At 42.3% G+C, this 23,683-nt stretch overlaps 2 protein-coding genes, 1 long non-coding RNA gene and 2 other non-coding genes across 5 annotated transcripts; 1 reads left to right on the top strand and 4 right to left on the bottom strand.

Moving 5' to 3' along the window:
- Nucleotides 1-5: 5 nt before the first annotated feature.
- Nucleotides 6-14,236, top strand: LOC120884103 (uncharacterized). The gene is made up of 2 exons (XR_013436051.1): nt 6-1,927; nt 10,806-14,236. It is a non-coding gene; the product is annotated as an uncharacterized LOC120884103 (long non-coding RNA).
- Spmap1 (sperm microtubule associated protein 1) lies at nt 8,785-11,540 on the bottom strand. The gene is made up of 3 exons (XM_005321761.4): nt 11,166-11,540; nt 9,762-9,861; nt 8,785-8,951 (listed from the first exon to the last, which is right to left on the bottom strand). Exons 1-3 carry the CDS (start codon nt 11,442-11,444, stop codon nt 8,794-8,796), a joined length of 537 nt encoding a protein of 178 aa, XP_005321818.2. The 5' UTR covers nt 11,445-11,540; the 3' UTR covers nt 8,785-8,793.
- On the bottom strand, nt 13,891-18,509 carry Rpl23 (ribosomal protein L23). The gene is made up of 5 exons (XM_005321762.5): nt 18,357-18,509; nt 17,736-17,819; nt 17,320-17,448; nt 14,158-14,271; nt 13,891-14,027 (listed from the first exon to the last, which is right to left on the bottom strand). The coding sequence occupies exons 1-5, from the start codon at nt 18,367-18,369 to the stop codon at nt 13,945-13,947; spliced, it is 423 nt and encodes a 140-aa protein (XP_005321819.1). The 5' UTR covers nt 18,370-18,509; the 3' UTR covers nt 13,891-13,944.
- LOC120884645 (small nucleolar RNA SNORA21) lies at nt 17,569-17,703 on the bottom strand. The gene has a single exon (XR_005727068.1). It is a non-coding gene; the product is annotated as a small nucleolar RNA SNORA21 (small nucleolar RNA).
- A 4,603-nt stretch (nt 18,510-23,112) lies between the features above and the next one.
- On the bottom strand, nt 23,113-23,184 carry Trnac-gca (transfer RNA cysteine (anticodon GCA)). The gene has a single exon. It is a non-coding gene; the product is annotated as a tRNA-Cys (tRNA).
- Between the last annotated feature and the right edge of the window lie 499 nt (nt 23,185-23,683).

The raw sequence follows: 23,683 nt of genomic DNA, 5'->3' as shown, positions 1-23,683 counted from the left end.
TGTCGCGCTACGTGACGGTGGCCTATCGTGCCGTTTCCTCAAAGTTTCAGGATTCATTGTCATATCTTCTGTGGTCTCCTTTTGGCTACCTCGGCTCAGCACTTCGCCTGAGGTCCCGATACCGCTTCTGAGTGCAGTTACAGCTTGCGGCCGGCCTCCGGTACGGCTTGTGGCCATGGTAGCGTACCAGGGTCCTGGCTGGTCCAGCCTGCATCCCCCAGGCTGGACCTCCCCCGCGCCCAGCCCCACACCCCAGTCTGTCGACTGACTGTGGATCCCGCGCTCTTCAAAACTTCACTCCCGGCCAACCTCACTCCAGGTTTATCTTACGGAGATCGATAGAAACCATCAAGTTCCATCAGCTTCCGTGAGCCAAACCTTTAAAAAGTCGGCCAGCTTCCCCATTTCCTTAAGTGGGTTTTTACTTTTGAATTATAAGAGGTGTTTACATATTCTGAACCCTAGTTCTTCGTCAGATACATATTTTGCAAATAGTTTCTCCTAATCTGTGGCTTGCTTATTAATTTCTTAACAGTGTCTTTTAATAAGCAGATATTTGAAATTTTGGTGAAGTATAATTTATCAATATTTTCCTTTATGCCTATTGCTTTTTGTTTCTCTTCTATGGACTTACTGCCTGCCTTCCATATTTTCTGTAAAGCTATACTAATCAAGACAAATAGTGCTGGCATAAGGATTGACAGGTAGATCATTGGAGGAGAATAGAGGGCCTAGAAACAGATCTACACTTAGGTGACCATTTGATTTTCAAAAAGCCACCAAAACAATTCAATGGGGAGAAAAAGCCTTCCAAAAAAAAAAACAGCTGGGGCAGTTCCAGCTTCCAGCTTCTGAAAGATAATCTGTTGTTTTCTTCTTAATAGCTTCATGGTTTATAATCTTTCTCAAATTAACTTTTGTGTATGGTGAGATTCACTTTTCCCATATGCAAACACAGTTATTCCCGCGTGACTTTTTCGTTCCTTTTTGGTGCTGGGGATTGAACCCAGGGTGCTCTAGCGCTGAACCACACCTCCAGCTCCAGCTCAGTTCTTTGAAGACTTTTTTCTCCCCACCTACTAGTTTAGCTTTATAGAAAGTAAGGAGAGCAGGTAGTATTAAGTCCTTCTATTTTTGTCCCTTTCTGTTAAGATGATTTTGAATAGTCTGTCTTGTATTTCCATGGAAATGTTAGCTTGCCAATTTAAAAGCCTGCTAAGATTTTCATGGTTTTGTGCTGAATCTATGAATTTGAGAGTTGGCTTCTCTATCATTAATAAGTCTTCACAATTTGAAGATGACACATTATCCCATTTATTTAGATATTCTTCATTTTTTTTGTAACTTTAGAAGTTTTGCACAACTTCATTAAGTTTTTCCTAAATATTTTATTTTTATGATGCTATATGATGCTATTTTAAATGGAATATTTTTTAGTTTATAAATTGTTTCCTGCTGGCATATAAGACTCAATTTTTAGATTAATCTTGTGTTTTACAACATTGTGAAATTCATTTATTAGATCTTGTAATTGTTTTATACTTATTTAGCACATATGTAACAAAATTTGTACATTAATTTCACAGCAGTATTATTCATGATGGCCAAAAAATGTGCAGCAGCTGATAAATGAATAATAAAATGTATCTATACAATGGATTATTATTTGTCCATAAAAAGGAATAAAGTCCTGCCACATGCTGCAATATGGATGAGCCTTAAAAACAGTTTGGAGAAAGGTGAAGTGGAGCACACCTGTAATCCCAGTGACTAAGGAAGATGTGGCAGGAGGATCACAAGTTCAAAGCCAATCTCAGAAACTTTGTGAGATCAGTCTCAAAATAAAGAATAAAGAGGGCTGTGGATGTAGCTCAGTGGCAATCCCCAGTACCACAAAAAATAATAATAATATTAAATAAGCAGCATGGTAAGTAAAAAAAGCCAACCACAAAAGATGACATGTTTTATGATTCCATGTGTATGAAATGTCTGAATATAAACAGAATAGGCAAATCAATAAAGAACACTGGTTGCCTAGGGATGAGTCCATTGGAAGGAAATGGGGAGTTACTGCTAATGGGTATGGAGTTTGGTTTGGGGGTGATTAAAATGTTCTAAAATTGTTTTAGATGGTTGTGCAACTTTGAATATATTTTTTTTACCTTTATTTTATTTATTTATATGTGGTGCTGAGGATTGAACCCAGGGCCCCACACATGCTAGGCGAGCGCTCTACCACTGAGCCACAACCCCAGCCCCAGAATATACTTTTTTTTTTTTTTAAAGAGAGAGTGAGAGAGGAGAGTGAGAGAGAGAGAGAGAATTTTTAATATTTTTTTTTGGGCTGGGGATGTGGCTCAAGCGGTAGCGTGCTCGCCTGGCATGCGTGCGGCCCGGGTTCGATCCTCAGCACCACATACCAACAAAGATGTTGTGTCCGCCGAGAACTAAAAAATAAATATTAAAAATTCTCTCTCTCTCTCTCTCCTCTCTCACTCTCTCTTTAAAAAATATATATATATATTTTTAGAACTAAAAAATAAATATTAAAAATTCTCTCTCTCTCTCTCTCCTCTCTCAATCTCTCTTTAAAAAAATATATATATATATATTTTTTTTTAGTTCTCGGCGAACACAACATCTTTGTTGGTATGTGGTGCTGAGGATCAAACCCAGGCCACACGCATGCCAGGCGAGCACGCTACTGCTTGAGCCACATCCCCAGCCCCATAATATACTTTTTAAAAAACACTAATTTCTACACTTTTGTTTGTGGGACTGGAGATTGAACCCAAGGCCTTGCTAGGCAAATGCTCTACATTGAGCTATACCCGGAGACTTGAAATCTATACTTTTGATGGACCAATTACATGATACATGAATTAGATCAATAAGGCTGTATTAAAATTGGTATCATGCCAGGCATGGTGGCACATGCCTATAATCCCAGTGGCTCAGGAGTCTGAGAAAGGAGGATCATGAATTCAAAGCCAGCCTCAGCAAAAAGTGAGGCACTAAACAACTCAGTGAAACCTTGTCTCTAAATAAAATACAAAAAAATGGACTGGGGATGTGGCTCAATGGTCAAATGCCCCTGAGTTCAATACCTGGTACCCCCAGCAAAAAAAAAGTCACATCACTTGCCATAAAAAGAATGTAAAAGTAAATATAATATTATTAAACACTGGCTAGATATTTACATAAGCTCCTTTGATTGAGAAAGGGGAGATTCTAAAATGTTAAGGAACTGGCACCAAATAAAATCTTTTCCTTAAGTTAATTCAGGAATGAGAGAGACTTGAAAAATGAAAACATTTTTTTCACTTTCAAGTTCAGAGTTTTTCATGGCCTGTTTGATAGCTATAGTCAACTTGCAAATTCCTTAAGTACCTATCCCCAACACTTGGGGCAAACTGACATACAAGATGTGAAGCTGCAGTACCCCCAGGAATGTACCTGTGACCCATCCAGGAAAGCAATGTTTATTAAGTGGCAAAGGAAGGGACATAAAGACATTTCAGAAATCCAACATTTGTGGTGATAGGGATGAAACCCAGGGCCTTGCACATGTTAGGCAAGCACTCTACCACTGATCTTTATCCTCACCCCACAAATCCAATTTCTACAAAGCCCTAAAATTGATGTCAATTGGATTTAAGAAGAAATAGAGGGGGGGATTGCTGGGGGAAACATCAAATTAGTGCAGGGACTAGCTGCCCTATAGTGAAATGCTTCAAAACAGAATTAAGACACACATACACACACACACACACACACACACACACACACACACACACACCCCACCCGCCTGCCCGCCTGTCCTTGATTCACTGATGATCTGTCTGTTCTGGCTTTCTGAATATTGTAAGGAAGTGCCTTCCCCATAGCTGAGGGAGGGAAGGAAAGGGAAATTAAAACAACTCCCTGACTGGGCACAGTGTCTCACACCTGTAATCCCAGTGACTCAGGAGGCTGAGGCAGGAGAATTAACCATGAAGTGCAGTTTGTTTGTTTGTTTGTTTATACTGGAGATTGAAGCCAGGGTCTCCCACAAACTAGACTAGAGCTCTACCAATGAGCTACGATCCTAGCCATTTGTTTGTTCATTTATTTGCTACTGGGTTGAACCCAGAGGGGCTTTACCAATAGCTACATCCCCAGCCTTTTTTATTTTTTGAGAAAGGATCTCATTAAGTTGCTTCGGGCCTCACTAAATTGCTAAACTAATATTGAACGTGGCGATTCTCCTGCTTCAACCTCTCTAGTCACAGGGATTACAGACTTGCACCACCACGCCCAGCAGCAATCATAATTTTAATTAAATAAGAGTTAAAGAAGGGCTGGGGATGTGGCTCAAGCTGTAGCGCGCTTGCCTGGCATGCCTGTGGCCCGGGTTTGATCCTCAGCACTACATACAAAGAAAGATGTTGTGTCCGCCGAGAACTAAAAAATAAATATTAAAAATTCTCTCTCTCTCTCTCTCTCTCTCTCTCTCTCTCTCTCTCTCTCTCTCTCTCTCTCACTCTCTCTTTAAAAAAAAAAAAGAAAGATGTTGTGTCCGCCGAAAACTGAAAAATATTGAAATTCTCTCTTTTTTTTTTTTTTTTTTAAAAAAGAGTTAAAGAATATAATGAATGAAACAGAATGTGAGAACAGGAACAACTGGGACATGGTAGTGTATATGCCTGTAATCCCAGTTACTCAGTAGGTGGATTTCAAATTCAAGGCCAGCCTCAGCATTTTAGTGAACCCTGTCTCAAAATAAATATAAAAAAAGGGTTGGGGGTGTAGCTCAGTGATAGAACACCCCTGGCTTAAATTCCCAGTACAAGAAAGAAAGGCAGGTAGGCAAAAGAGCGATTGCAACACATGAGAGAACTAAAAGAACCAATGAAAAAGTTGGGAGAGGGGATCAGTGGTAGAGAGCTCGCCTAGCTCACATGGGGCCCTAGGCTCAAAGTGGGGCCCTAGGCTCGAGCCTCCGCACCACATATAAATAAAATAAAAGTGAGAAAAACCTCTTAGGTCTATAATATAAACAAATATCTTTTAGAAATTTTTTAAAAAAGAAAAAGTTGAAAGTTGACAGGAGGGGCTGGGGATGTGGCTCAAGCGGTAGCGCTCGCCTGGCGTGTGTGCAGTCCGGTTCGATCCTCAGCACCACATACAAGCAAAGATGTTGTGTCCACCGAAAACTAAAAAATAAATATTAAAAAAAAATTCTCTCTCTCTCTCTCTCTCTCTCTCTCTCTCTCTCTCCTCTCTTTAAAAAAAATTATAAAAAAAATAAAAGAATTATAGAGAAAAGAGGAGAGGTCTTAAGTGACAACCAAGGAACTACACCTATAAGGAGCAGGCTGAGGCACACATATAACCCCAGCAACTCTGGTGGCTGAGACAGGAGGATCATAAGTTTGAGGTCAGCCTCAGCAACTTAGCCAAGACCCTGTTTCAAAATAAAAATTTAAAAAGCTGGGGATGTAGCTGTGTGGTACAGCACCACTGGGCTCAATCCCCAGGACCACCAAAATAAAATAAAATAAAATAGAAAATGGCAGGCTGGGGATGTGGCTCAAGCGGTAGCGTGCTTGCCTGGCATGCGTGCGACCCGGGTTTGATCCTCAGCACCACATACCTACAAAAAGATGTTGTGTCCGCCGAGAACTAAAAAATAAATATTAAAAAATTCTCTCTCTCTCTCCTCTCTCACTCTCTCTTTAAAAAAAAAAAGAAAAAAGTTCACAGGAAACATAAAGAACAGCAAAAACACAAGTGAACAGGAGAGAAAATGTGAGTCCCCAAATGAGCAAATAATGGAAAAATAATTATCAAAGACACAAGAAAACTTCTTTTCTGCATAAAGGGTACTAGGGATTAAACTCAAGGCCTCATGCATGCTAGACAAGCACATTACCACTGAGCTATACCTTCAGTCCAAAACTTTTCAAAATAGAATTTTAATGTCTATATTGGAAAGGATCACCATGAACATTTCTGAAAATTTTCAGAACATCAGGAACAAAAATCCTGCAGGGTGGGGTTGTGGCTCAGTGGTAGAGTGCTTGCCTGGCATGTATGAAGCCCTGGGTTCAATTCTCAGCACCGCATATAAATAAATAAAGGTCTGCCAACAACTGAAAAAATAAAAAAAAAAAAAGAGAACAAAAATCCTAAGACAGAAATGGATCACACATGGGAATATGAATGACATTAAGTCTAATTAACAGAAACCAGAAGACAATGGAAATTCGTAAATTCCTTAAACATTTTTTTTTTAATATTTATTATTTTTTTTTAGTTTTCGGCGGACACAACAACTTTGTTTGTATGTGGTGCTGAGGATCAAACCTGGGCCGCATGCATGCCAGGGGATCACGCTACCGCTTGAGCCACATCCCCAGCCCCCCTTAAACATTTTTCAATGATAAATCAGTTCTAAGATAAACTGTCTCTTATGTGCTCAAAGGCAACATAAAGTATTTTCAGACATGCAAGGACTCAAAACTTTTTACCTCCCATATATTTTTTTCTTTGAATTTTCTACCATAAACCAGAAACAGTGGCACACACTTGTGATCCCAGCTACTTGGGAGGCTAAGGCAGGAAGATCACAAGTTTGAGACCAGCCTGGGCAAATTACAGACACCTTATCTTTAAATAAAAAATAAAAGGAATTGGAGATGTAGCTCAGTGGTCAAGCATCCCTTGGGTTCAATCCCTAGTACCAAAGAAGGAGAAATAGAACAATTTTATTTATTTTTATATAACTATAAACAAGTACTCATCCTCTGACTGATATGAATGAGTCAGCTTCTGCCAGACTGAAGGCCCCCTGAGAACAGGAACCTTCTTTCATCTTTTAATTTGCAGCAGCTTTGCATGCACTAAGCTTTCAAAAATATGTTACTCGTACATCTTTGCCTTTTATCTGTCACTCATATTGACAAATTGTGTTCACAGATGTCAGCCCTGGGATTGAACCCAGGGGTGCTCAACAACTGAGCCACATCCCCAGCTTTTTTATGTTTTGTGAGAGGGGCTCACTAAACTGCTGAGTCTGGCTTTGAACTCACTCCTCCTGCTTCCAGTCTCCGCAGCTGTCAGGATTATAGGCATTCACCCCTGCAAGCAGTGTCAGCCCTAATCTGAGATTTAGAATTTCCTTGGAGTCTTTGTCTTAATTGAAGCCCAAGGTGGGAGTTTCTGAGGACTTCCTCTTAGCAGTCCCTTGGAAAATGGAAAAAACAAATATCTCAGGACAAGAATGGGCTCTTAGTCTCAATTATAGATATCAAATACTAGAGAAGGAAGGGGGCACCCGGACTTGAATCAGGGACCTCTTCATCTCCACTCAAGTGCTCTACCCCTCAGCTATATCACCACACCCTACCATAATTTTATTTTTTTGGTTTTTTTCGGTGGACACAACATCTTTATTTTATTTGTATGTGGTGCTGAGGATCGAACCCAGTGTCCCGTGCATGCCAGGAGAGCGCAGTATGGCTTGAGCCACATCCCCAGCCCCCATAATTCTCTTTCCTTATCCACTTATGGTGACTCAGTACAATGGGGTTCCACCAATGCTAGAACTCTGGCAAGCTTTGTGTTCTGAAGCCTCACCTTCTTAGAATCCATCATCTGCTTTGACTGATGAATGCCAGTAAACTGGGTGGAGACCTTTAAAACTGACATCCTACAAACTAGCTGAAAAGGAAAGTGACAGAGCATAAGCAAAGCATTCTGGAAACTCTGTCAGAATCCTTGGATTAAAAATCAACCAAGAACAACAGCCAGGCCCTGTGGCCCACACTTGTAATCCCAGTGATTCGAGAAGCTGAGCAGGAGGCTGAGGCAGGAGGATCTCAAGTTTGTAGGTCAGCCTCAACAAACAGTGAGACCCCATCTCGGAATAAAAATAAACAGGACTAGGGGGTGTAGCTTAGTGGTAAACGCACCTGAGTCCAATCCCCAGTACTAAATAAATAAAAAGCTCTATATTCTCCCCTTGTTTGCCCTGCCTTTAGATGAATTGAGAGTAGAAAGGAGATCTGGCTTTGTTTTGCTTTTGTTTTGTTTTATTTTGGTAAGTGGGGATTGAACCCAGGGGCACTAACCTCTGAGCTATATCCTCAGCCCTTTTTATTCTTTGAGATAGGGTCTGGCTAAGTTGTTTAGGGCTTTACTAAGCTGCTGAATTTTCAGTTCTCTTTCCTCAGCCTCCCAAGTTGCTAGAATTACTAGCATATACTACCATGCCTGGCAAAATCTGTTTTCTGGAATGTAATGATTTGACATATCAGAAAATCCTTCTCAGGGCAACCAAAGACCAATCCCTTCAGACTCATTGCCATCTCTGTTTTTCATAGAAATAGTACCTAGTTTCTGACTTTAGAGTGCTACTGATACCGGGGAAGTGTTTCATTGAAGGTTAAGAGTGAAGTTCCCAGGATGCAGGTGGGTAGCTCAGTAGCAGAGTACTGGTCTAGCATGTGCAAGACACCTGGGTTATTCCAAAACAAACCTAATGTAGTTCCTTCGGATCATGCGAACAAATGAGAACTGAGGCCCCTCACTGGCATGGAGTGCTAGGGTGTAGACCCGAGAAGCCCTGGCTCCTCTTCTCTCCAGAGGTAGAGAAACTGAGGGTAGAAAAGCTCACTTGTCCCTGACAATAGGGGAGAAACTACACACTTGGAGACACAAATAAATTTTAATATAAAATATCATTGAGAATTCATATAAACAACTTTCTTAGAAATTCAGGCCAATGGCTGTAATAAGGAAGCAATGTTGTCAGAAGAGAGGGAATTGAGTGATCTCCCCAAACACGGATGTGTGATGACGGAGGGATGGGGTGTTACGGCGGTAGCCAAACCTACCGTTGAACCCCGTGGTTGGCTTCAAATCGACATTGTAGTGGTCATGCCCGGTCACCTGTTGGATGGAATGCCCTTCGGGCAGAGATAGAGGCTGAGCCAGCATGCAACACCCTCTCATTTTCCCCATTCCCACAGGCTGAAAGGGGTGCCCATAGTCACTACACTCCCCATGCCTGGAGCTAAATGCTCACTTCTCAAGGGTCCTGATCCTCTTGATTGAAAAGACAAGGACTGGTGAAGTCCAGGTGGCAGCAGCTTTCTAGAAATCAAGCCCTACATCGGGAATACTGATAGGAAGAGATCATGACTATATGTATTGGGACAGGAAGTGCCAGAAACTTCTCAGCTTAGCTGAACTTGCCTCGCTCCCCAGAGATGCGAGAATTTTTAATCCTTGCCTCTGACCCATATGGAGAAAAATGAATGAAGTCAATTTAGCCAAATGTTGCAAAGGATCACGTGAGCAGCATGAGGCCAAAAGATGGTGGAGTAGGGGTGGAGGTAGGGTGCACACTGCCAGAAAAATCTCTTAGGTCTTCCCATTGCTGCTAAATTAAGCCTGGACAATGAGACACAGTCTGCTCAGGGAGTCATCTGGGGGACTTGGGCATTTGGGTGGACAGAGAGGAAGTTCAAATCCAGCTCAGCCCTTCTCAGCAAATCATTTTCATGCAACATACCTGTTTCCCCAGCAGTAACCTGGGGATAGTATGAGGGAAAAAGGCACCTGGTATAGAGGAAGTGCTCACATAGGAGAAGAAAACCTGGGAGGATGCAGTTCCTGGGGTTCCCTGCAGCCTGGTTTCTTTCTCTAAATTGTGAGAAGCATACTATTCTTCCTTAGTGGGATCATGTGAGACTGGACAGTGAGATGGCACTTGCCTGCCCCTGCCCAGTTTCTTCTGTTGAGATATCTCTGTCCTTGCCCAAAAATGTGGAAATAATCTACTATCCAGCCATCCCTTCCTGTACCGCCATGATCCTGAAAATGAGGAAGAAAATATAGAAGACTGTCAGAAACCATGTCTAGAAGTACACAGTGCAAACTCCCTGGGACTTGTTGGGGAAGAGGTTAGAGCCCGAGGTAACTGGAGACAGATTAAATATAGTTAATAAGCTGTGCAACAGCTTGCAGGGCTCAGTGTGTGCTGCCATACACTGGATTCCAACTCTAGCAAGCTGTGACCCTGGGTCAATTATGCAGCTTTTTCATTAGGACCCTCAGTTTTCTTATCACTAAAAGGAGGGTTGCTATGAAATTTAAGTTATTTAGTTAAAGTAAATAGCCTGGCATAACAAAGACTTGATACATATTATCTTTTAAATAAAAATAATGCCAACCACAAATGGTGGGGGGTTTTAGCTTATTTGGGGGTATTGGGGATTTAAGCCAGGGGCAATTTACCACTGAGGTACATCCCCAGTCCTTTCAATCTTTGAGACAGGATTTCACTAGGACCTAGTAAGAGTTACTTAGGACCTCTCTCAGTTGCTGAAGCTGGTTTTGAACTTGTGATCCTTCTCCAGCTTGAGCATCGATAGCCACTAGGATTATAGGTGTGTGTTATCACACCCGGCATACAAATGGTGGTTTTGATGATTAAAGAATACCTTACACATTAAACATGCTCAGCAGGCAACATAGTGAGTGAGGAGCCCCGCCCCACCCACCTCAAAATTACAGTGTTGGGGAAAAAAAATGGAACTATCAGCCCGCTGCCTAAGAATCTTTTGTCCCTGGAAATCACTGCTGATTTGGTAGACTTGGGGAGGCACCAAGTCCTCAGAATGCACGGGGTGGGGGTGAAGTGTTCCTCTCCTTCTGCGCAAAGGTCAGGAGAGTGAGTCCCATCCCTACAACTGTGACCCCAGGACCACAGCCTCCTCGCCCACCAGTCAAGACTGTTCCCTTTGTCTTGCTCACAGGTCACAAGGGTTTTTTGCGGTTTGAGAGGATTTGCAACCTGAGGTCACTCTAAAGGATGGGCCTGTGGAGTCACAAAAGAGAAAATGGACTCACTGAGGAGAGGAAGACTTTGAAAGGCCTAGCCCCTAGTCAGACACCTGAAATGAGACCATCCTGCGGCGAGCTCGCAGCTCAGTACCTGCCTTCCCCTCGTCCACTTCTCGGACTACTTGGCTAGCACAGGCCCAGGGGTGGAAGCGGAGGCCGACTCTGGGCTGAGCGCGCTGCAGTAAGACTCCCTGATTTGCCGAGGTGCTAATCTGGAAAGTCAGTGCGCCACGTGGGCTGAAATCAAGGGCTCCTCCAAGAAGTCCTCGTACCTGTTGAGTTTTCCGCAAAATGGGCGGAACCACGTGGCTCTGAAAGTACCGGCGAGTGTGGTAGTCCTGCTGTGCATTGTAGGGCGGAATAGCCGACCAGAGTTTGGGCCTAGTGTAGCCATAGGCACGGGACACGGTGCTCACGGCTACCCCATCCAAAATAAAGCCCTTCTCCAATCGCAGAGGACACTCGCAAAAGTGAGCCATGCCAACCTCCGTGGATTCTTGAGGGTCTTTCTGGTGGAGATGAGGGCCCTTGATGGGGGTTGCCCTGCGCATTGTTACGTGGCGTCAAGGACTACCCCTGCGACACAAACCCTATTGTCCCCCTCACCCTGCGTTGACAGTGTAGGTCCTTGAGCAGTGGGGAGAGTTGCTTGCATAGCCCTAGGATGGATTATGTAAGGAGATGGACACAGAAGTGGGGAGAATATTGCTTGGATTTGGGAGGTTTAAGAGTACTAGCTCCCTAAGCTTTAAGTGTAGGTAGGTTCTCTACTTCCAAACTTTATTAACATACTATTTCCCCAGCTGAGGTCTCTTGCAAAGCTTGTACCCATAACAGACCAGAAGTGTTCAGAAAGCCATCTATCTACTTACAACTCTCATTTTTTTTTTTAAGAGAGAGTGAGAAAGAGAATATTTTTAATATTTATTTTTTAGTTTTCGGCGGACACAACATATTTGTATGTGGTGCTGAGGATCGAACCCGGGCCGCATGCATGCCAGGCGAGTGCGCTACCGCTTGAGCCACATCCCCAGCCCACAACTCTCATTTTTACAGAGGAACAAATTGAAGCTTAGAAAGCTTTTCCAAATCCATAGCCAGACCACAATTCCTGTCTCCTGACCTCAGGCTAATCCACTTGGCACCCCCAATTACTTTTTTTGGTAGGGAGAATTGAATCCAGAGTTGCTTTTCCGGCTGGGCTCTATCCCCAGTTGTTTTGAGACAAGGTCTTGCCAAATAGCAAAGGGAGGCCTCAAATTTGCAATCCTCCTGCCTCATCCTTCAGAATTGCTGAGATTATAGGCATGGGCCACCCAATCAGGCCCCAATTATTATTATTTTTTTTTAAAGAGAGAGAGGAGAAAGAGTGTGAGAGAGAGAGAGAATTTTTAATATTTATTTTTTAGTTCTCGGCGGACACAACATCTTTGTTGGTATGTGGTGCTGAGGATCGAACCCGGGCCGTACGCATGCCAGGCGAGCACGCTACTGCTTGAGCCACATCCCCAGCCCCTATTATTCTTATTCATTCTCTTAAAATGGCAATAGGCCTGTGGTTCATACCTGTAATCCCAAGGATTTCAGAGGCTGAGGCAAGAGATCTCAAGTTCTGAGCCAGTCTCAGCAATTCAATGAGGCCCTGAGAAACTTAGTGAAGACAGGCTCAAAAAATAAAAGGCTTGGGGGTATAGCTCAGTAGTAAAGCACCGCTCTGGGTACAAAAAAGACAAAACAACAATGTGGACACATTGACATATTTTTTCACCTTATAGGATATATAAAAAAAAAAAATTTGGTTGTTATGACTACAGGTGGTAATACTTTTTTTAATAACCCCAATTCCCCCCCCAATCACACCAACCCTCATACATCAAAGCATCTTCAACAAACTTCTTTGCTCCTTACACCAGCCCCATAGGGTGCTAACTAACCTCATTTGGTGGATGAAAACACACAAGATGGATTTACTGGGTTTTGTTTCTGGTACAAAGCGTTGAACCCAGGGAGCTTAACCAGAGCCACATTCCCAGCCTTTTTAAAATTGTCAAGACAGGGTCTTAGTAATTGCTTAAGGCTCTGCTACATTTCTGAGGCTGGCATTGAACCTACAATCCTACTACCATAGCCTCTTCAACTGCTGGGATTACAGGCATGCGTCACCGTACCATTTTCACATTAGAAAAAGGTCACTTTGAAAGAGTGGTACAGGCAAGGTGTTGCCTGCAATCCAGAAACACAGGAGGCTGAGGCAGGAGGATTGTGAAACTCAACTTAGGAACTTAGGGAGATCCTGCCTCAAAAAATTAAAGCCACCATCCACACTCTTGAGAGGGTCCTCTTGCTAAGTTGCTTTAGGCTTCACTAAATTGCTGAGGCTGGCTTTAAATTTGATATCTTCTTGCCTTAGCCTACATAACCACTGGGATTACAGGAATGCACCAGCCTGGCTCAAGGACCTGTCTTAAAAAAGGACAGGTAATTAGCTCTGCAGAACAAACACCACAGGGTTCAATCCCTAGTGGCGGCAGAATATATGGTGGGTCAGGAGTACTGAAGCTCAGAAGTAAATCAGGCTCCTAGTGTGCTAAAGCCTTGGGTTTGAACCCCCAGCACCTCAAAAACTGAATAAAACCATACATGGGACAACTACAATCAAGTAGTCCATAAAAACATTAAGCCAAGTGTGATGCCAACAGCCTATAATCTAAAATGACTTGGGAGGCAAGAAGATAGCAAGTTCAAGGACAGCCTAGGCAACTTGGTATCTGGTCTCAAAGTTGACACTGAAAAGAGCTGGATATATAGCTCAGTGATAGTCGTGTCCCTGGGTTCAAAAACAAAATAGGAAATAACAGCAACTGGAAATGTGCCAGAAGTTCAACAAGGACACAGAGAGCAAGGACTGTATCTTCACACATGCCAGGAGTTTGAATTTAACAATTTCTTCTTACAAGGTGACAAGAAAAGCAAAGAAATAAACAGGCAAGCAAGCAGTGAGAGAAAGCACTGTTTAATGGGTATTATTATTTTTACAAACACACTGGAGAATCATGCAATGCTGCCCGCATTGGAAGCAATCCTGGGCCACAAGTCTGCACACTCCTTTGCAACTGGTCCCGTGATGGCAGAACCTGCATTGGGAAAAAAAAAAGACAAAACAGGTGAGACAGAGGGTCCCTTGCCTGTATGCCTAGACCAGTGTTAAATCCCCCAGCATCCCACCCTCAGGTATCTACAGAATGTCATGGAGTGTTTTCTTACCTTTCATCTCGCCTTTATTGTTTACTATGACCCCTGCATTATCTTCAAAATAAAGAAACACACCATCTTTTCTCCGGTATGACTTTCGTTGTCGAATTACCACTGCTGGATGCACTAAGGGAGAGAAAGAACAGCAGTCATTAACCTGTCAAATCCCAGTGCCAGCACAGAAGCCATGTATGTCTCAAGGCAGAAGGTATCACCCATTATCAGCGTTCCATTTCCTAAAAGCAAGGGCAAGAGACAGAACATACACAATCACCCTTTTAAACTGCCAGCATTTTCTTGAAACATTAAATTTGTACTCTTTTGGGGGGATAAATAGTAACAAACTTGTTAAGCACTATCTATACTTTACCTAACCCGTGTTTACTATTTAGATCCCAATCAAAAGTATCAGGGACAACACACATATAGTTTAAGTCCAAGCAATTGGACCCTTATCAAACAATATTCTACTCCAGTGGTGTCTCCCCAAAATAAATTTAAATGTATATATACCTTGATCTAAAAATTGCTTCCAAGAACTCAAGGACAGAACCCAGGAGTACTTGACTACTCAGCTACATCCCCAATTCTTTTCATTTGAGACAGGGCCTCAATTTTGCCATCCTTCTATCTTAGCTTTGTGAGTTATTGGGATTACAGGCATGTACCACCCTGCCTGGCTTATTTTCAGCGCCTCCCCCTGAATTGCTGGTATTAGTCATTTACTAATGTGCCCAGCAATAAAGATATACTTACCATGTATCAGCTTTTACAAATATAAACTCATTTAAGTCCCAATAATCCCAAAGAAAACCTACAACTGCCAGTGTGCATGTGCACAAACTCCTTAAACATACTAAGTATATCCAGAATCCTGACTAAACTCTACCCTATGACTTCTATCTATTCAACTGTAGGTGATATATGTGAGATTTTATGTATATGTATGTGTGTGTGTGTGTGTGTGTGTTTTTTTTTTTTCCAGTTCTAGGGATGTAACCCAGGGCCTCATACATGCTAGGGAAGTGTACTACCATTGAGCTCTATCCCCAGCACTTAGGCTGCCACATGCCTATAAACTGTGACTCAGGAGACTCTCAAGTTCTAGGCCTCAACAATGTAGGGAAACTATCTCAAAAAGAATGATTAAAAAAAAAAAGAGAGAGAAAAAGGGTATGTTACACAGTGGTTAAGCACCATGGATTCAATCCTCAGTACAAAAACAAAACCCACCTACACACACTAAGGCCTAGCATATATCAGGTCCTGGGTTCAGTCCCTAAAATTATTTAATATTCCAGAGTTCATTTAAAAAAAAAAAAAAAAGGAACAATTAGGACTAGGGATGAAGATCAGTGGTGCAGCATTTGCCTAGCAGGCATTAGGCCCTGAATTCAATCTCTAGTACCACAATCAATCAGAAACACTGAAAATATGAGACAGATTCTGTATTTTGAGGCCAAGTACCAGACAAAGATAAATTAATATTTATTTATTAAGAGCCTCTTTTGCTTATAAACCATTTAATAAGACCAGAAACTGAAGAAGTTGGATTTCCAGTCCAGCCCTCCATTTCTATATTTTTGTACCTATTGTGTATAGTCAATGAAGACATTGACAGAATTATAAATTCACAATTATTGTTAAAAACCATTATGTGCTCATCTCTGGTTTGTCCCCTCACTGATTTGAGACCAACATTATATCCTACTGCAGGCCATGATCAAGGAATCAACTCAAGCAGCAAGCTTTAGAGCATAGCTGAAATTTTGTGTTCACCTAGTAATAGGAATAGATGCCTTCTCACCCAACCAGTAAGGGCTGTATGCTCTGCTCTTCTCTGACAGCTCCCCAGGCCACCAGTCAGACCCAGGAAGTGTTCTGAGGAGAGTAAAATGCCCTAGCAGATGCATCTTTGTCCCCCCAAATTAATCAACACTTAATCACAACCTGAGTGCTACCATGGCCAAGCGGTATTTACAGTTCTTTTTTTTAAATTAATATTTTTAAGAGAGAGAATTTTTAATATATATATATATATATTTTTTTTTAGTTTTCGGTGGACACAACATCTTTGTTTGTATGTGGTGCTGAGGATTGAACCCGGGCTGCATGCATGCCAGGCGAGCGCGCTACTGCTTGAGCCACATCCCCAGCCCCATTCACAGTTATTAAAAAAAAAAAAAAAATTGGGGGATATAGCTCAGTTGGTAAAGTGCTTGCCTTGCATGCATAAGGGTTCAATCCTCAGCAACACACACACACACACAAAATCTAGCTGGGCATGGCAGTGCACACCTGTAATCCAGGCAACTTTGTAGGCCAAGGCACAAGGATTGCCAACTTCAAGGTCAGCCTCAGCAACTCAGTGAGAGCCTGACTCAAAATAAAAAGGGCCAGGGAATATAACTCAGTGGTAAAGAGCCCCTGGGTTCAATCCCCAGTATCCTCCACCAGATCTACTGGAGGTTATGGAGGAATGGATGCAGGTGCACAAGAAATAACTATAAAATGTTACCATTACCCACCACAGCACATTTGTACCAGATACCAAGGGATGGCCAGGACTTCTCTGGAAGAGCAAGATATCCAGAATACAGACAGACTTAAGGTGACACAGAAAGAAAGTTCACAACTGAAAGAAAGTGCACTGACCATCAGAAGTTCTACAGCAAGACAGCATAAGTGGAAAGCGCTCTGAGGTTTGTCCTTTTAATTCCTACACCTTGCGGAAAGATTTTGGAGAGCAGGCCACGATCAAGTAATCAACTCAAGCAGCAGGCTGTAAAGCATAGCTGAAATTTTGTTTTCACCTAGTGCTGGTAATAGTAACAGATGCTCAGCAACTCACAACCACCTGGAAAAATGTTAGTCCCATTATTCCCATTAGGGGCTGGGGTTGTGGCTCAGTGATAGAGTGCTCGCCTAACATGTGTGAGGCCCTGGGTTCAAGCCTCAGCACGATATAATAAAGATATTTATTGTGTTTGTCTACAACTAAAAAAAAAATTAAAATTAAACATCTTAAGTAGGAAAGTGACGAGAACTGTATCTGAAAGGAAAGTACGCATTTAGAGGCCTTCGGAATATAAAATATAAAACAAATTTTCCATTTTCCAGTTAAGTGAAGAACTTCAACTATCCACAAAGAGGTAAGTCTCCACATCTACTCACCCTTTTTTCTGAGCTCTGGTTTGCCCTTCTTGACCGTGGCCATCACCATGTCACCCACGCCAGCAGCAGGAAGTCTGTTCAGCCGTCCCTTGATTCCCTTTACAGAGATGATATACAAATTTTTGGCTCCTACGAAAGGATATAAACAAAAAGCCAAAATTTTGAGGGCCCATTGGGCACAACCACCCATATAAAATTCAAGTATTTCCAAAGATTCTCCCTGCACGCTCCCAAAGTGGAACGGAGAATAATTGTCACACCACCGATTGAAGCAAAACAACACAACACGCTGCCACTTCACCCAAAAGCGGTGTTTTATTCTGCCCCTTCTTGACGGCTCAATGGGTCATTATCAAAAGACCCAGTGAGTGCTTTTAAAAGGGGGAGTGTAGCGGGGACGCAGGCAAAGGCCTCACCTGTGTTGTCAGCACAATTGATCACGGCTCCTACCGGAAGACCCAAGGAAATCCGGAATTTCGCACCGGAGGATCCACCACGTCCTATGGATAAAAAGGGAAGCAGGACAAATGGTCCCCGTGTAGACGTGTTTCGAAGTTCCCTTGACACTTTCTCTCACCTGGGATTCCTTCCACTTATGCCCTCCCCACGTGCTACCCGGTTCTCACGGAACATGCCCGATTCCTCACCATTACCATCTTTAGGTCGAGACCAAGGGGCCTGGACGACCCAATCCTCGCTCCACCTTTCTCAACACGCCGTTCCTCCGGCAAGGCGGGGAACTGCACAGGTCGCCTAAGCCCGGGTCTACTGTCACCCCACTACTTCAGCTCAGTTCGCAGAGCGAATCCACCGGGTTCGGTTTAGAATCATGTCCGGATCCCGCCAGCTGAACGATCCAGCTCCCCCCGCCTCCGGCCACTTAGAGGACTCTTCCAGCGCTCTCGCGGCGCACCGCCTCTTTCTCCCTGGCCGGGAGGAGAGCAAAGTGCCCTCGCTGTCCAAGGCTGCCGCTCCCGGAAAGGCCAGCAGCCATCTCGAGACGGATGGAATAGGATGTCTTAAAGTCCAAAACTCACCTCGCTTCGACATCTTGGACGCCGGAAAAGGACCGAAAGGAAGTAGACACAAAGGACACTGGGATATGAACTCGAAGCCCCGCCCATCCCCGCCCTGGGAAGTGAGGGCTAGTTAAACCAGCTTCTTCCCTCCGGCGCTGCCTGATTACGTAATCAGTTCCGCAATTTTAGCTGACAGGTGGGCAGCGGTGAGGTTGAGGTGTGCAGGAGCCAGTGAAACCCGGTATCCGGTCTAGGAGTTCGAAAGTAGCTGGGGACACGGCCACGTAGATTTGTTAGCTTACTCAGCTTTTGAGCACTTCGTGTATACCGAGAACTTTTCTGGACAGTAAGGATTCAAAAGTAATTAAAGCGCTGGGCGCGGTGGTGCACTCATGTAATCCCAGCAGCTCCGGGAGGCTGAAGCTGGAGGATCGCCAAGTTCAAAAGTCAGCCTCAGCAATTTAACCTAGGCCTTAAAGCAACTCAGCGAGACCCTATCTCTAAATAAAATATTAAAAAGGGCTGGCGATGTGGCTCAGTGGTTAAGCACCCCTGGGTTCAATCCCCGGTAACCCCAAAAAAGAAGAAGAAGAAATTAAAGCAGTTTGTGTCATGTAGGGATAACCCAGGAATGGAGAGGGCTGAGGGTGGAGCAAGAACAAGCTCCAAAAGGTTTCACTGGGATGTAGTACAATTGAGATGTGCTACTAACACACTACATACAGATCATTGGGTCTCAGTGTATTTGGTATCATACTATTTTTACATGTATTGCTTTATTAACTATATCTTTTCACAACTTCAACCTCCAGTTTTCTTTTTTTTTCTTCCATGGATACATTCATTCATTCAGATGTTTATTGAACGCTTAATTTATGCCAGATTCAGGCCAGGGCATACATCAGATTACATTAGGGAACATAGTAGACCAAAATTTTTCTTCTTCCTTTTTTTTTTTTAATCTTTTTTTTTCTTTTTTCTTGCTTTTTAAAATTTATATATGACAGCGGAATGCATTACACTTCTTATTACACATATAGAGCACAATTTTTCATATATCTGGTTGTACACAAAGTATATTCACACCAATTTGTGTCTTCATACATGTACATTGGATAATAATGTTCATCACATTCCACCATCATTTCTAACCCCATGCCCTCTCGCTTTCCCTCCCACCCCTCTGTCCTATTTAGAGTTCCTCTATTCCTCCCATGCTCCCTCTCCTTATGCCCTATGAATCAGCATCCTTATAGCAATGAAAACATTCAGCATTTGGCTTTTTGATATTGGCTAACTTCTCTTAGCATTATCTTCTTTAACTCCATCCATTTACCTGCAAATGCCATGATTTTATTCTCTTTTATTGCTGAGTAATATTCCATTGTGTATATATGCCATGTTTTCTTTTGTATCAATTCATCTATTGACTATTGAAGGGCTTTTAAAAAATCTTAAATACAATGATTTATCTAGAAATGAGGAAGTCAAGACCTATTTCACATGATTCATGTGGAATTCTAAAAAATTCAATGTTCTCTAGACCAACATTCTTGCCTTTACGGAGATTTCATTCTGACAGGGTGGAGGTGGAGGCAGAAAATCCTAATCCTAGTCAAATAGATATTAGATGCAAAACCCTAACTCTAGCCCAATAAATAATCATTTTAAAATTTCTGTATGTAATATGTGTTAGATGGAGACAAGTATTATGAAAAAAGAGCAGACTGAGTGATCAGGAGGTAGGGAGGCAAATTACAAAAATCAAATATAGGTCAGGGCAGGTTTCATTGAAGTTGACATTAGAGCAGACTTGAAGGCGAGGAGAGTTACCTATCTGAAGGGAGGTTCAGACAGAACCAAAGGCCAATGAAAAGCCAGAAGGCAGGAGTGAATCTTATGAGAATCTTATGAGAACCAATGGGGAAGCCTGGTGTGACTGGGGAGGTGAGTGACAGAAGAATAGTAGAAGAAAAGGTCAGTAGTAATGAAATAAATAAAAAATAATAAAGCATTTCTTTTTAAGAGAGAGTGAGAGAGAGGAGAGAGAGAGAATTTTCAATATTTATTTTTTAGTTCTCAGCGGACACAACATCTTTGTTGGTATGTGGTGCTGAGGATCGAACCCGGGCTGCACGCATGCCAGGCGGGCACGCTACCGCTTGAGCCACATCCCCAGCCCTAATAGAGCATTTTTGAAAAAAAAAAAAAAAATCCTAGAGCAGGGCTCAGTAGCCTAAGGCAGGAGGATCATGAGTTCAAAGCCAACCTCAGCAATTTAGTGAGGCTTTAAGCAACTCAGTGAGACCCTGTCTCTAAATAAAATACAAAAAAGGGCTGGGGATGTGGCTCAGTGGTTAAGCACCCCTGAGTGCAATCTCTGATAAAAATAAATAAATAAATAAATAATCTAGAAACGAATCATGTGCCGCTTTGTACACCAGTGTCAAATTGTGGCACTTCCTGAGTGAAATGGGAAACTATTGCCTGATTTTAAGCAGAAGAGGGACAGGATCTAACTATACCTCAGAACATAGGAGACCTCTTAGGGAGCTATGGCCCCAGAGAGAAAGGATGTTGGCTTGGATTACAGTAGTATCAGTAGAGGCAATGTAATGTAGTCCAACTGTGGATGTGTTTTGGATGCAGAGGCAACAAAATATGGACTGTTAAAGAATCAAGATGTTTTCAAGAGTTGGGCATAGTGGTGCACACCTGCACTCCCAGCAGCACAGGAGGATTGTGAAATCAAGGCCAGCTTCAGCAATTTAGTGAGGCCCTAAGAAACTTAGTGAGACCTGAAAAAAGAGCAGAGTGAGTGATTAGGAGGTGGGGAGGCAAAATTTTAAAAATTTTGAGGTCTCAAAATTAAAAGAAAAAAAAAAGAACAGAGTTGGTGTTATGGCTCAGTGGTAGAGTATTTGCCTAGTATGTGTGAGGTACTGGGTTTGATTCTTAGTACCACATATAAATAAGTGACATAAAGGTCCATTGACAACTAAAAAAAAAGGTGGGGATATAGCCCCTCTGGGTTAAATCTCCAGGATGCACTCCTCTCCAAATGAAATCTTTTCAAGACCTCAGTTTTGAGCATTTGGAAGATGACACTCAACCAAGATGGGGAAGACTATGGAGGAACTTTTTTTTTTCATTTTTTCATTTTTAAAAAATTTTTACCTGCAGCCAGGTGTGGTGGCACATGCCTGTAATCCCAGCAATTCGGGAGGCTGAGGCAGGAGAATTGCAAGTTTGAGGTCAGCCTTGGCAATTTAGCAAGGCCCTAAGCATTTTGGCAAGATCCTATCTCAAAATAAAAAACAAAGAGGGCTGGGGATGTGGCATGTGGCTCAGTGGTTGAGTGCCCCTGGGTTCAATACCCATTACCAAAAAAAAAAAAAAGAAAGAAAGAAAAAGAAACCTCTTTAAATATGTGTCTGTTATTAGATTTTTTTTAACTTTTTTTATTACTGTTAAACATGGACACAATGCCTTTATTTTGTTTGTTTATTTTTATGTGGTGCTGAGGTTTGAACCCAGTGCCTCACACATCCTAGGCAAGCACTGTACCACTGAGCCATTACTCCAGCCCTGTTACTAGATATTAAATCTATGGATTAGGCTCAGGGCCTTGTACATGCTAAGTAAGCACACCACTCAGCCATACCCCCAAACTATTCTAGTTTCTTTTTTTAGGAAAAAGTTTTTTGTTTGTTTGTTTGCAGTACTGGGGATTAAAAACCAAGGGCCTCAGTGAAGGCTAGGCAAGTGCTCTACCACTGAGCTATATCCCAAGCCCTTCTTACTTTATTTTGAGACAAGGTCTTGCTAAATTACCTAGACAGGGAAAGAAAAATAGCTACAATGTGATAATATTGAGAAGAGTATCCTCTGAATCAATGGCTGGTGAATTCCGGTATGGAGACCATCGGATGACTGTGAGACCCTTTTAGTGAAGAAAAAAGTGGATTTCAGTGCAGAGAAAAGGATTTTGCAAATCTCCTGCCTCAGCCTCCTAAATTGCTGGAATTACAGTTGTGTATCACCTTGTCCTGCTTTTAAATAACACTTTAAACACTTTAAAAATGAAAAGTAATTTTCTTTTCTTTTTTTTCTTTTTTTTAAGATTTTAATTTGGTTAATTTATGAGAGAGCTCATGAATCTGTACATTTTTTTTTAAAGAAAGAGTGAGAGAGAGTGAGAAAGAGGGAGAGAGAACTTTAATATTTATTTTTCAGTACTTGGCGGACACAGCATCTTTGTCTGTATGTGGTGCTGAGGATCGAACCCTGGCTGCAAGCATGCCAGGCGACTGCGCTACCACTTGAGCCACATCCCCAGCCCAAGTAATTGTATTTTCCCAAAGACAAATGATACAGTAACAAGAGTGGCTTTGTCTTATTTATTTATTTATTAAATCCCTGTAACATCTGGCTTAATGAGAAACAGGGTTTTTGTTGTTGTTTTTATTTTTCCTTATTTCAACATCTAATGTATTGTGATGTATATCATGTAGCCTCTGGGAAGTTACTTTGTTTTCTCATGGACTAAAGAGAATAACAGGTAAGTCATGTTACTCTTAATGTGAGAATAACCCACTTTTTCTGCACTGAAAGGATCTCACAGAGACCTGAGGGTCTTCATGGCATAATCCACAAACCACTGATTCAGAGGAAGGTGCTATCACATATGTAATTAATGTCCCAATGTTTTTCTGACTACTAGAATATGAAGTATATTCTTGGTCTTGCCTTCAATTTTAAAAGTGAAGGTACTAGGGGGCACCCGGATTTGAACCAGGGACCTCTTGATCTGCAGTCAAATGCTCTACCCCTGAGCTATACCCCCTTTGCTGCAAAGGAGGAGCTTATATCTTAAATGCAGTGTTTACTAACCAGCTGTTGCCTCCAGTGAATAAGATATTTTAGTATCTATGATACACTCTGTTAGGTTTTCTGGGGTGATACCAAAGAACCAAGAGAAGATTGCAAAGGCAAGCCTGACCCAAGCCAAAGAGGAGAAAGTTGAATCCTATTCAGGCTTGAAGGTTTGAAAGTCCCATGGGTACATGTGATAGGATGCCTCTCTTCCATCACTACTGTTTTTTCTACCTCCGACTTCTGAGGATTCTTCAAGTCTAATTTCTCTCCTCCCTGCCTGCAGCCTCAACTGTATTGAATACCCAGCCCAATGCTGTGCTCACAAGAGGGAGCGTTTCCCTGTCCTTCCTAGACCCTCTCTGCTCCCAGGCAGACTTGTCCCCATTTTCTCCATTCTCTACAGCATTTTTCATCAAGCTCCCTCCGCTGGCTCCTTCAAACATCAAATTTTATTCAAGATAGGAAAT

The sequence above is a fragment of the Ictidomys tridecemlineatus genome, chromosome 3 (assembly GCF_052094955.1).
Source record: "Ictidomys tridecemlineatus isolate mIctTri1 chromosome 3, mIctTri1.hap1, whole genome shotgun sequence".
NCBI lineage: Eukaryota > Metazoa > Chordata > Mammalia > Rodentia > Sciuridae > Ictidomys > Ictidomys tridecemlineatus.
The sequence above is the reverse complement of the archived record's forward strand: the minus strand, read 5'-3'. Positions and strand labels throughout refer to the sequence as shown.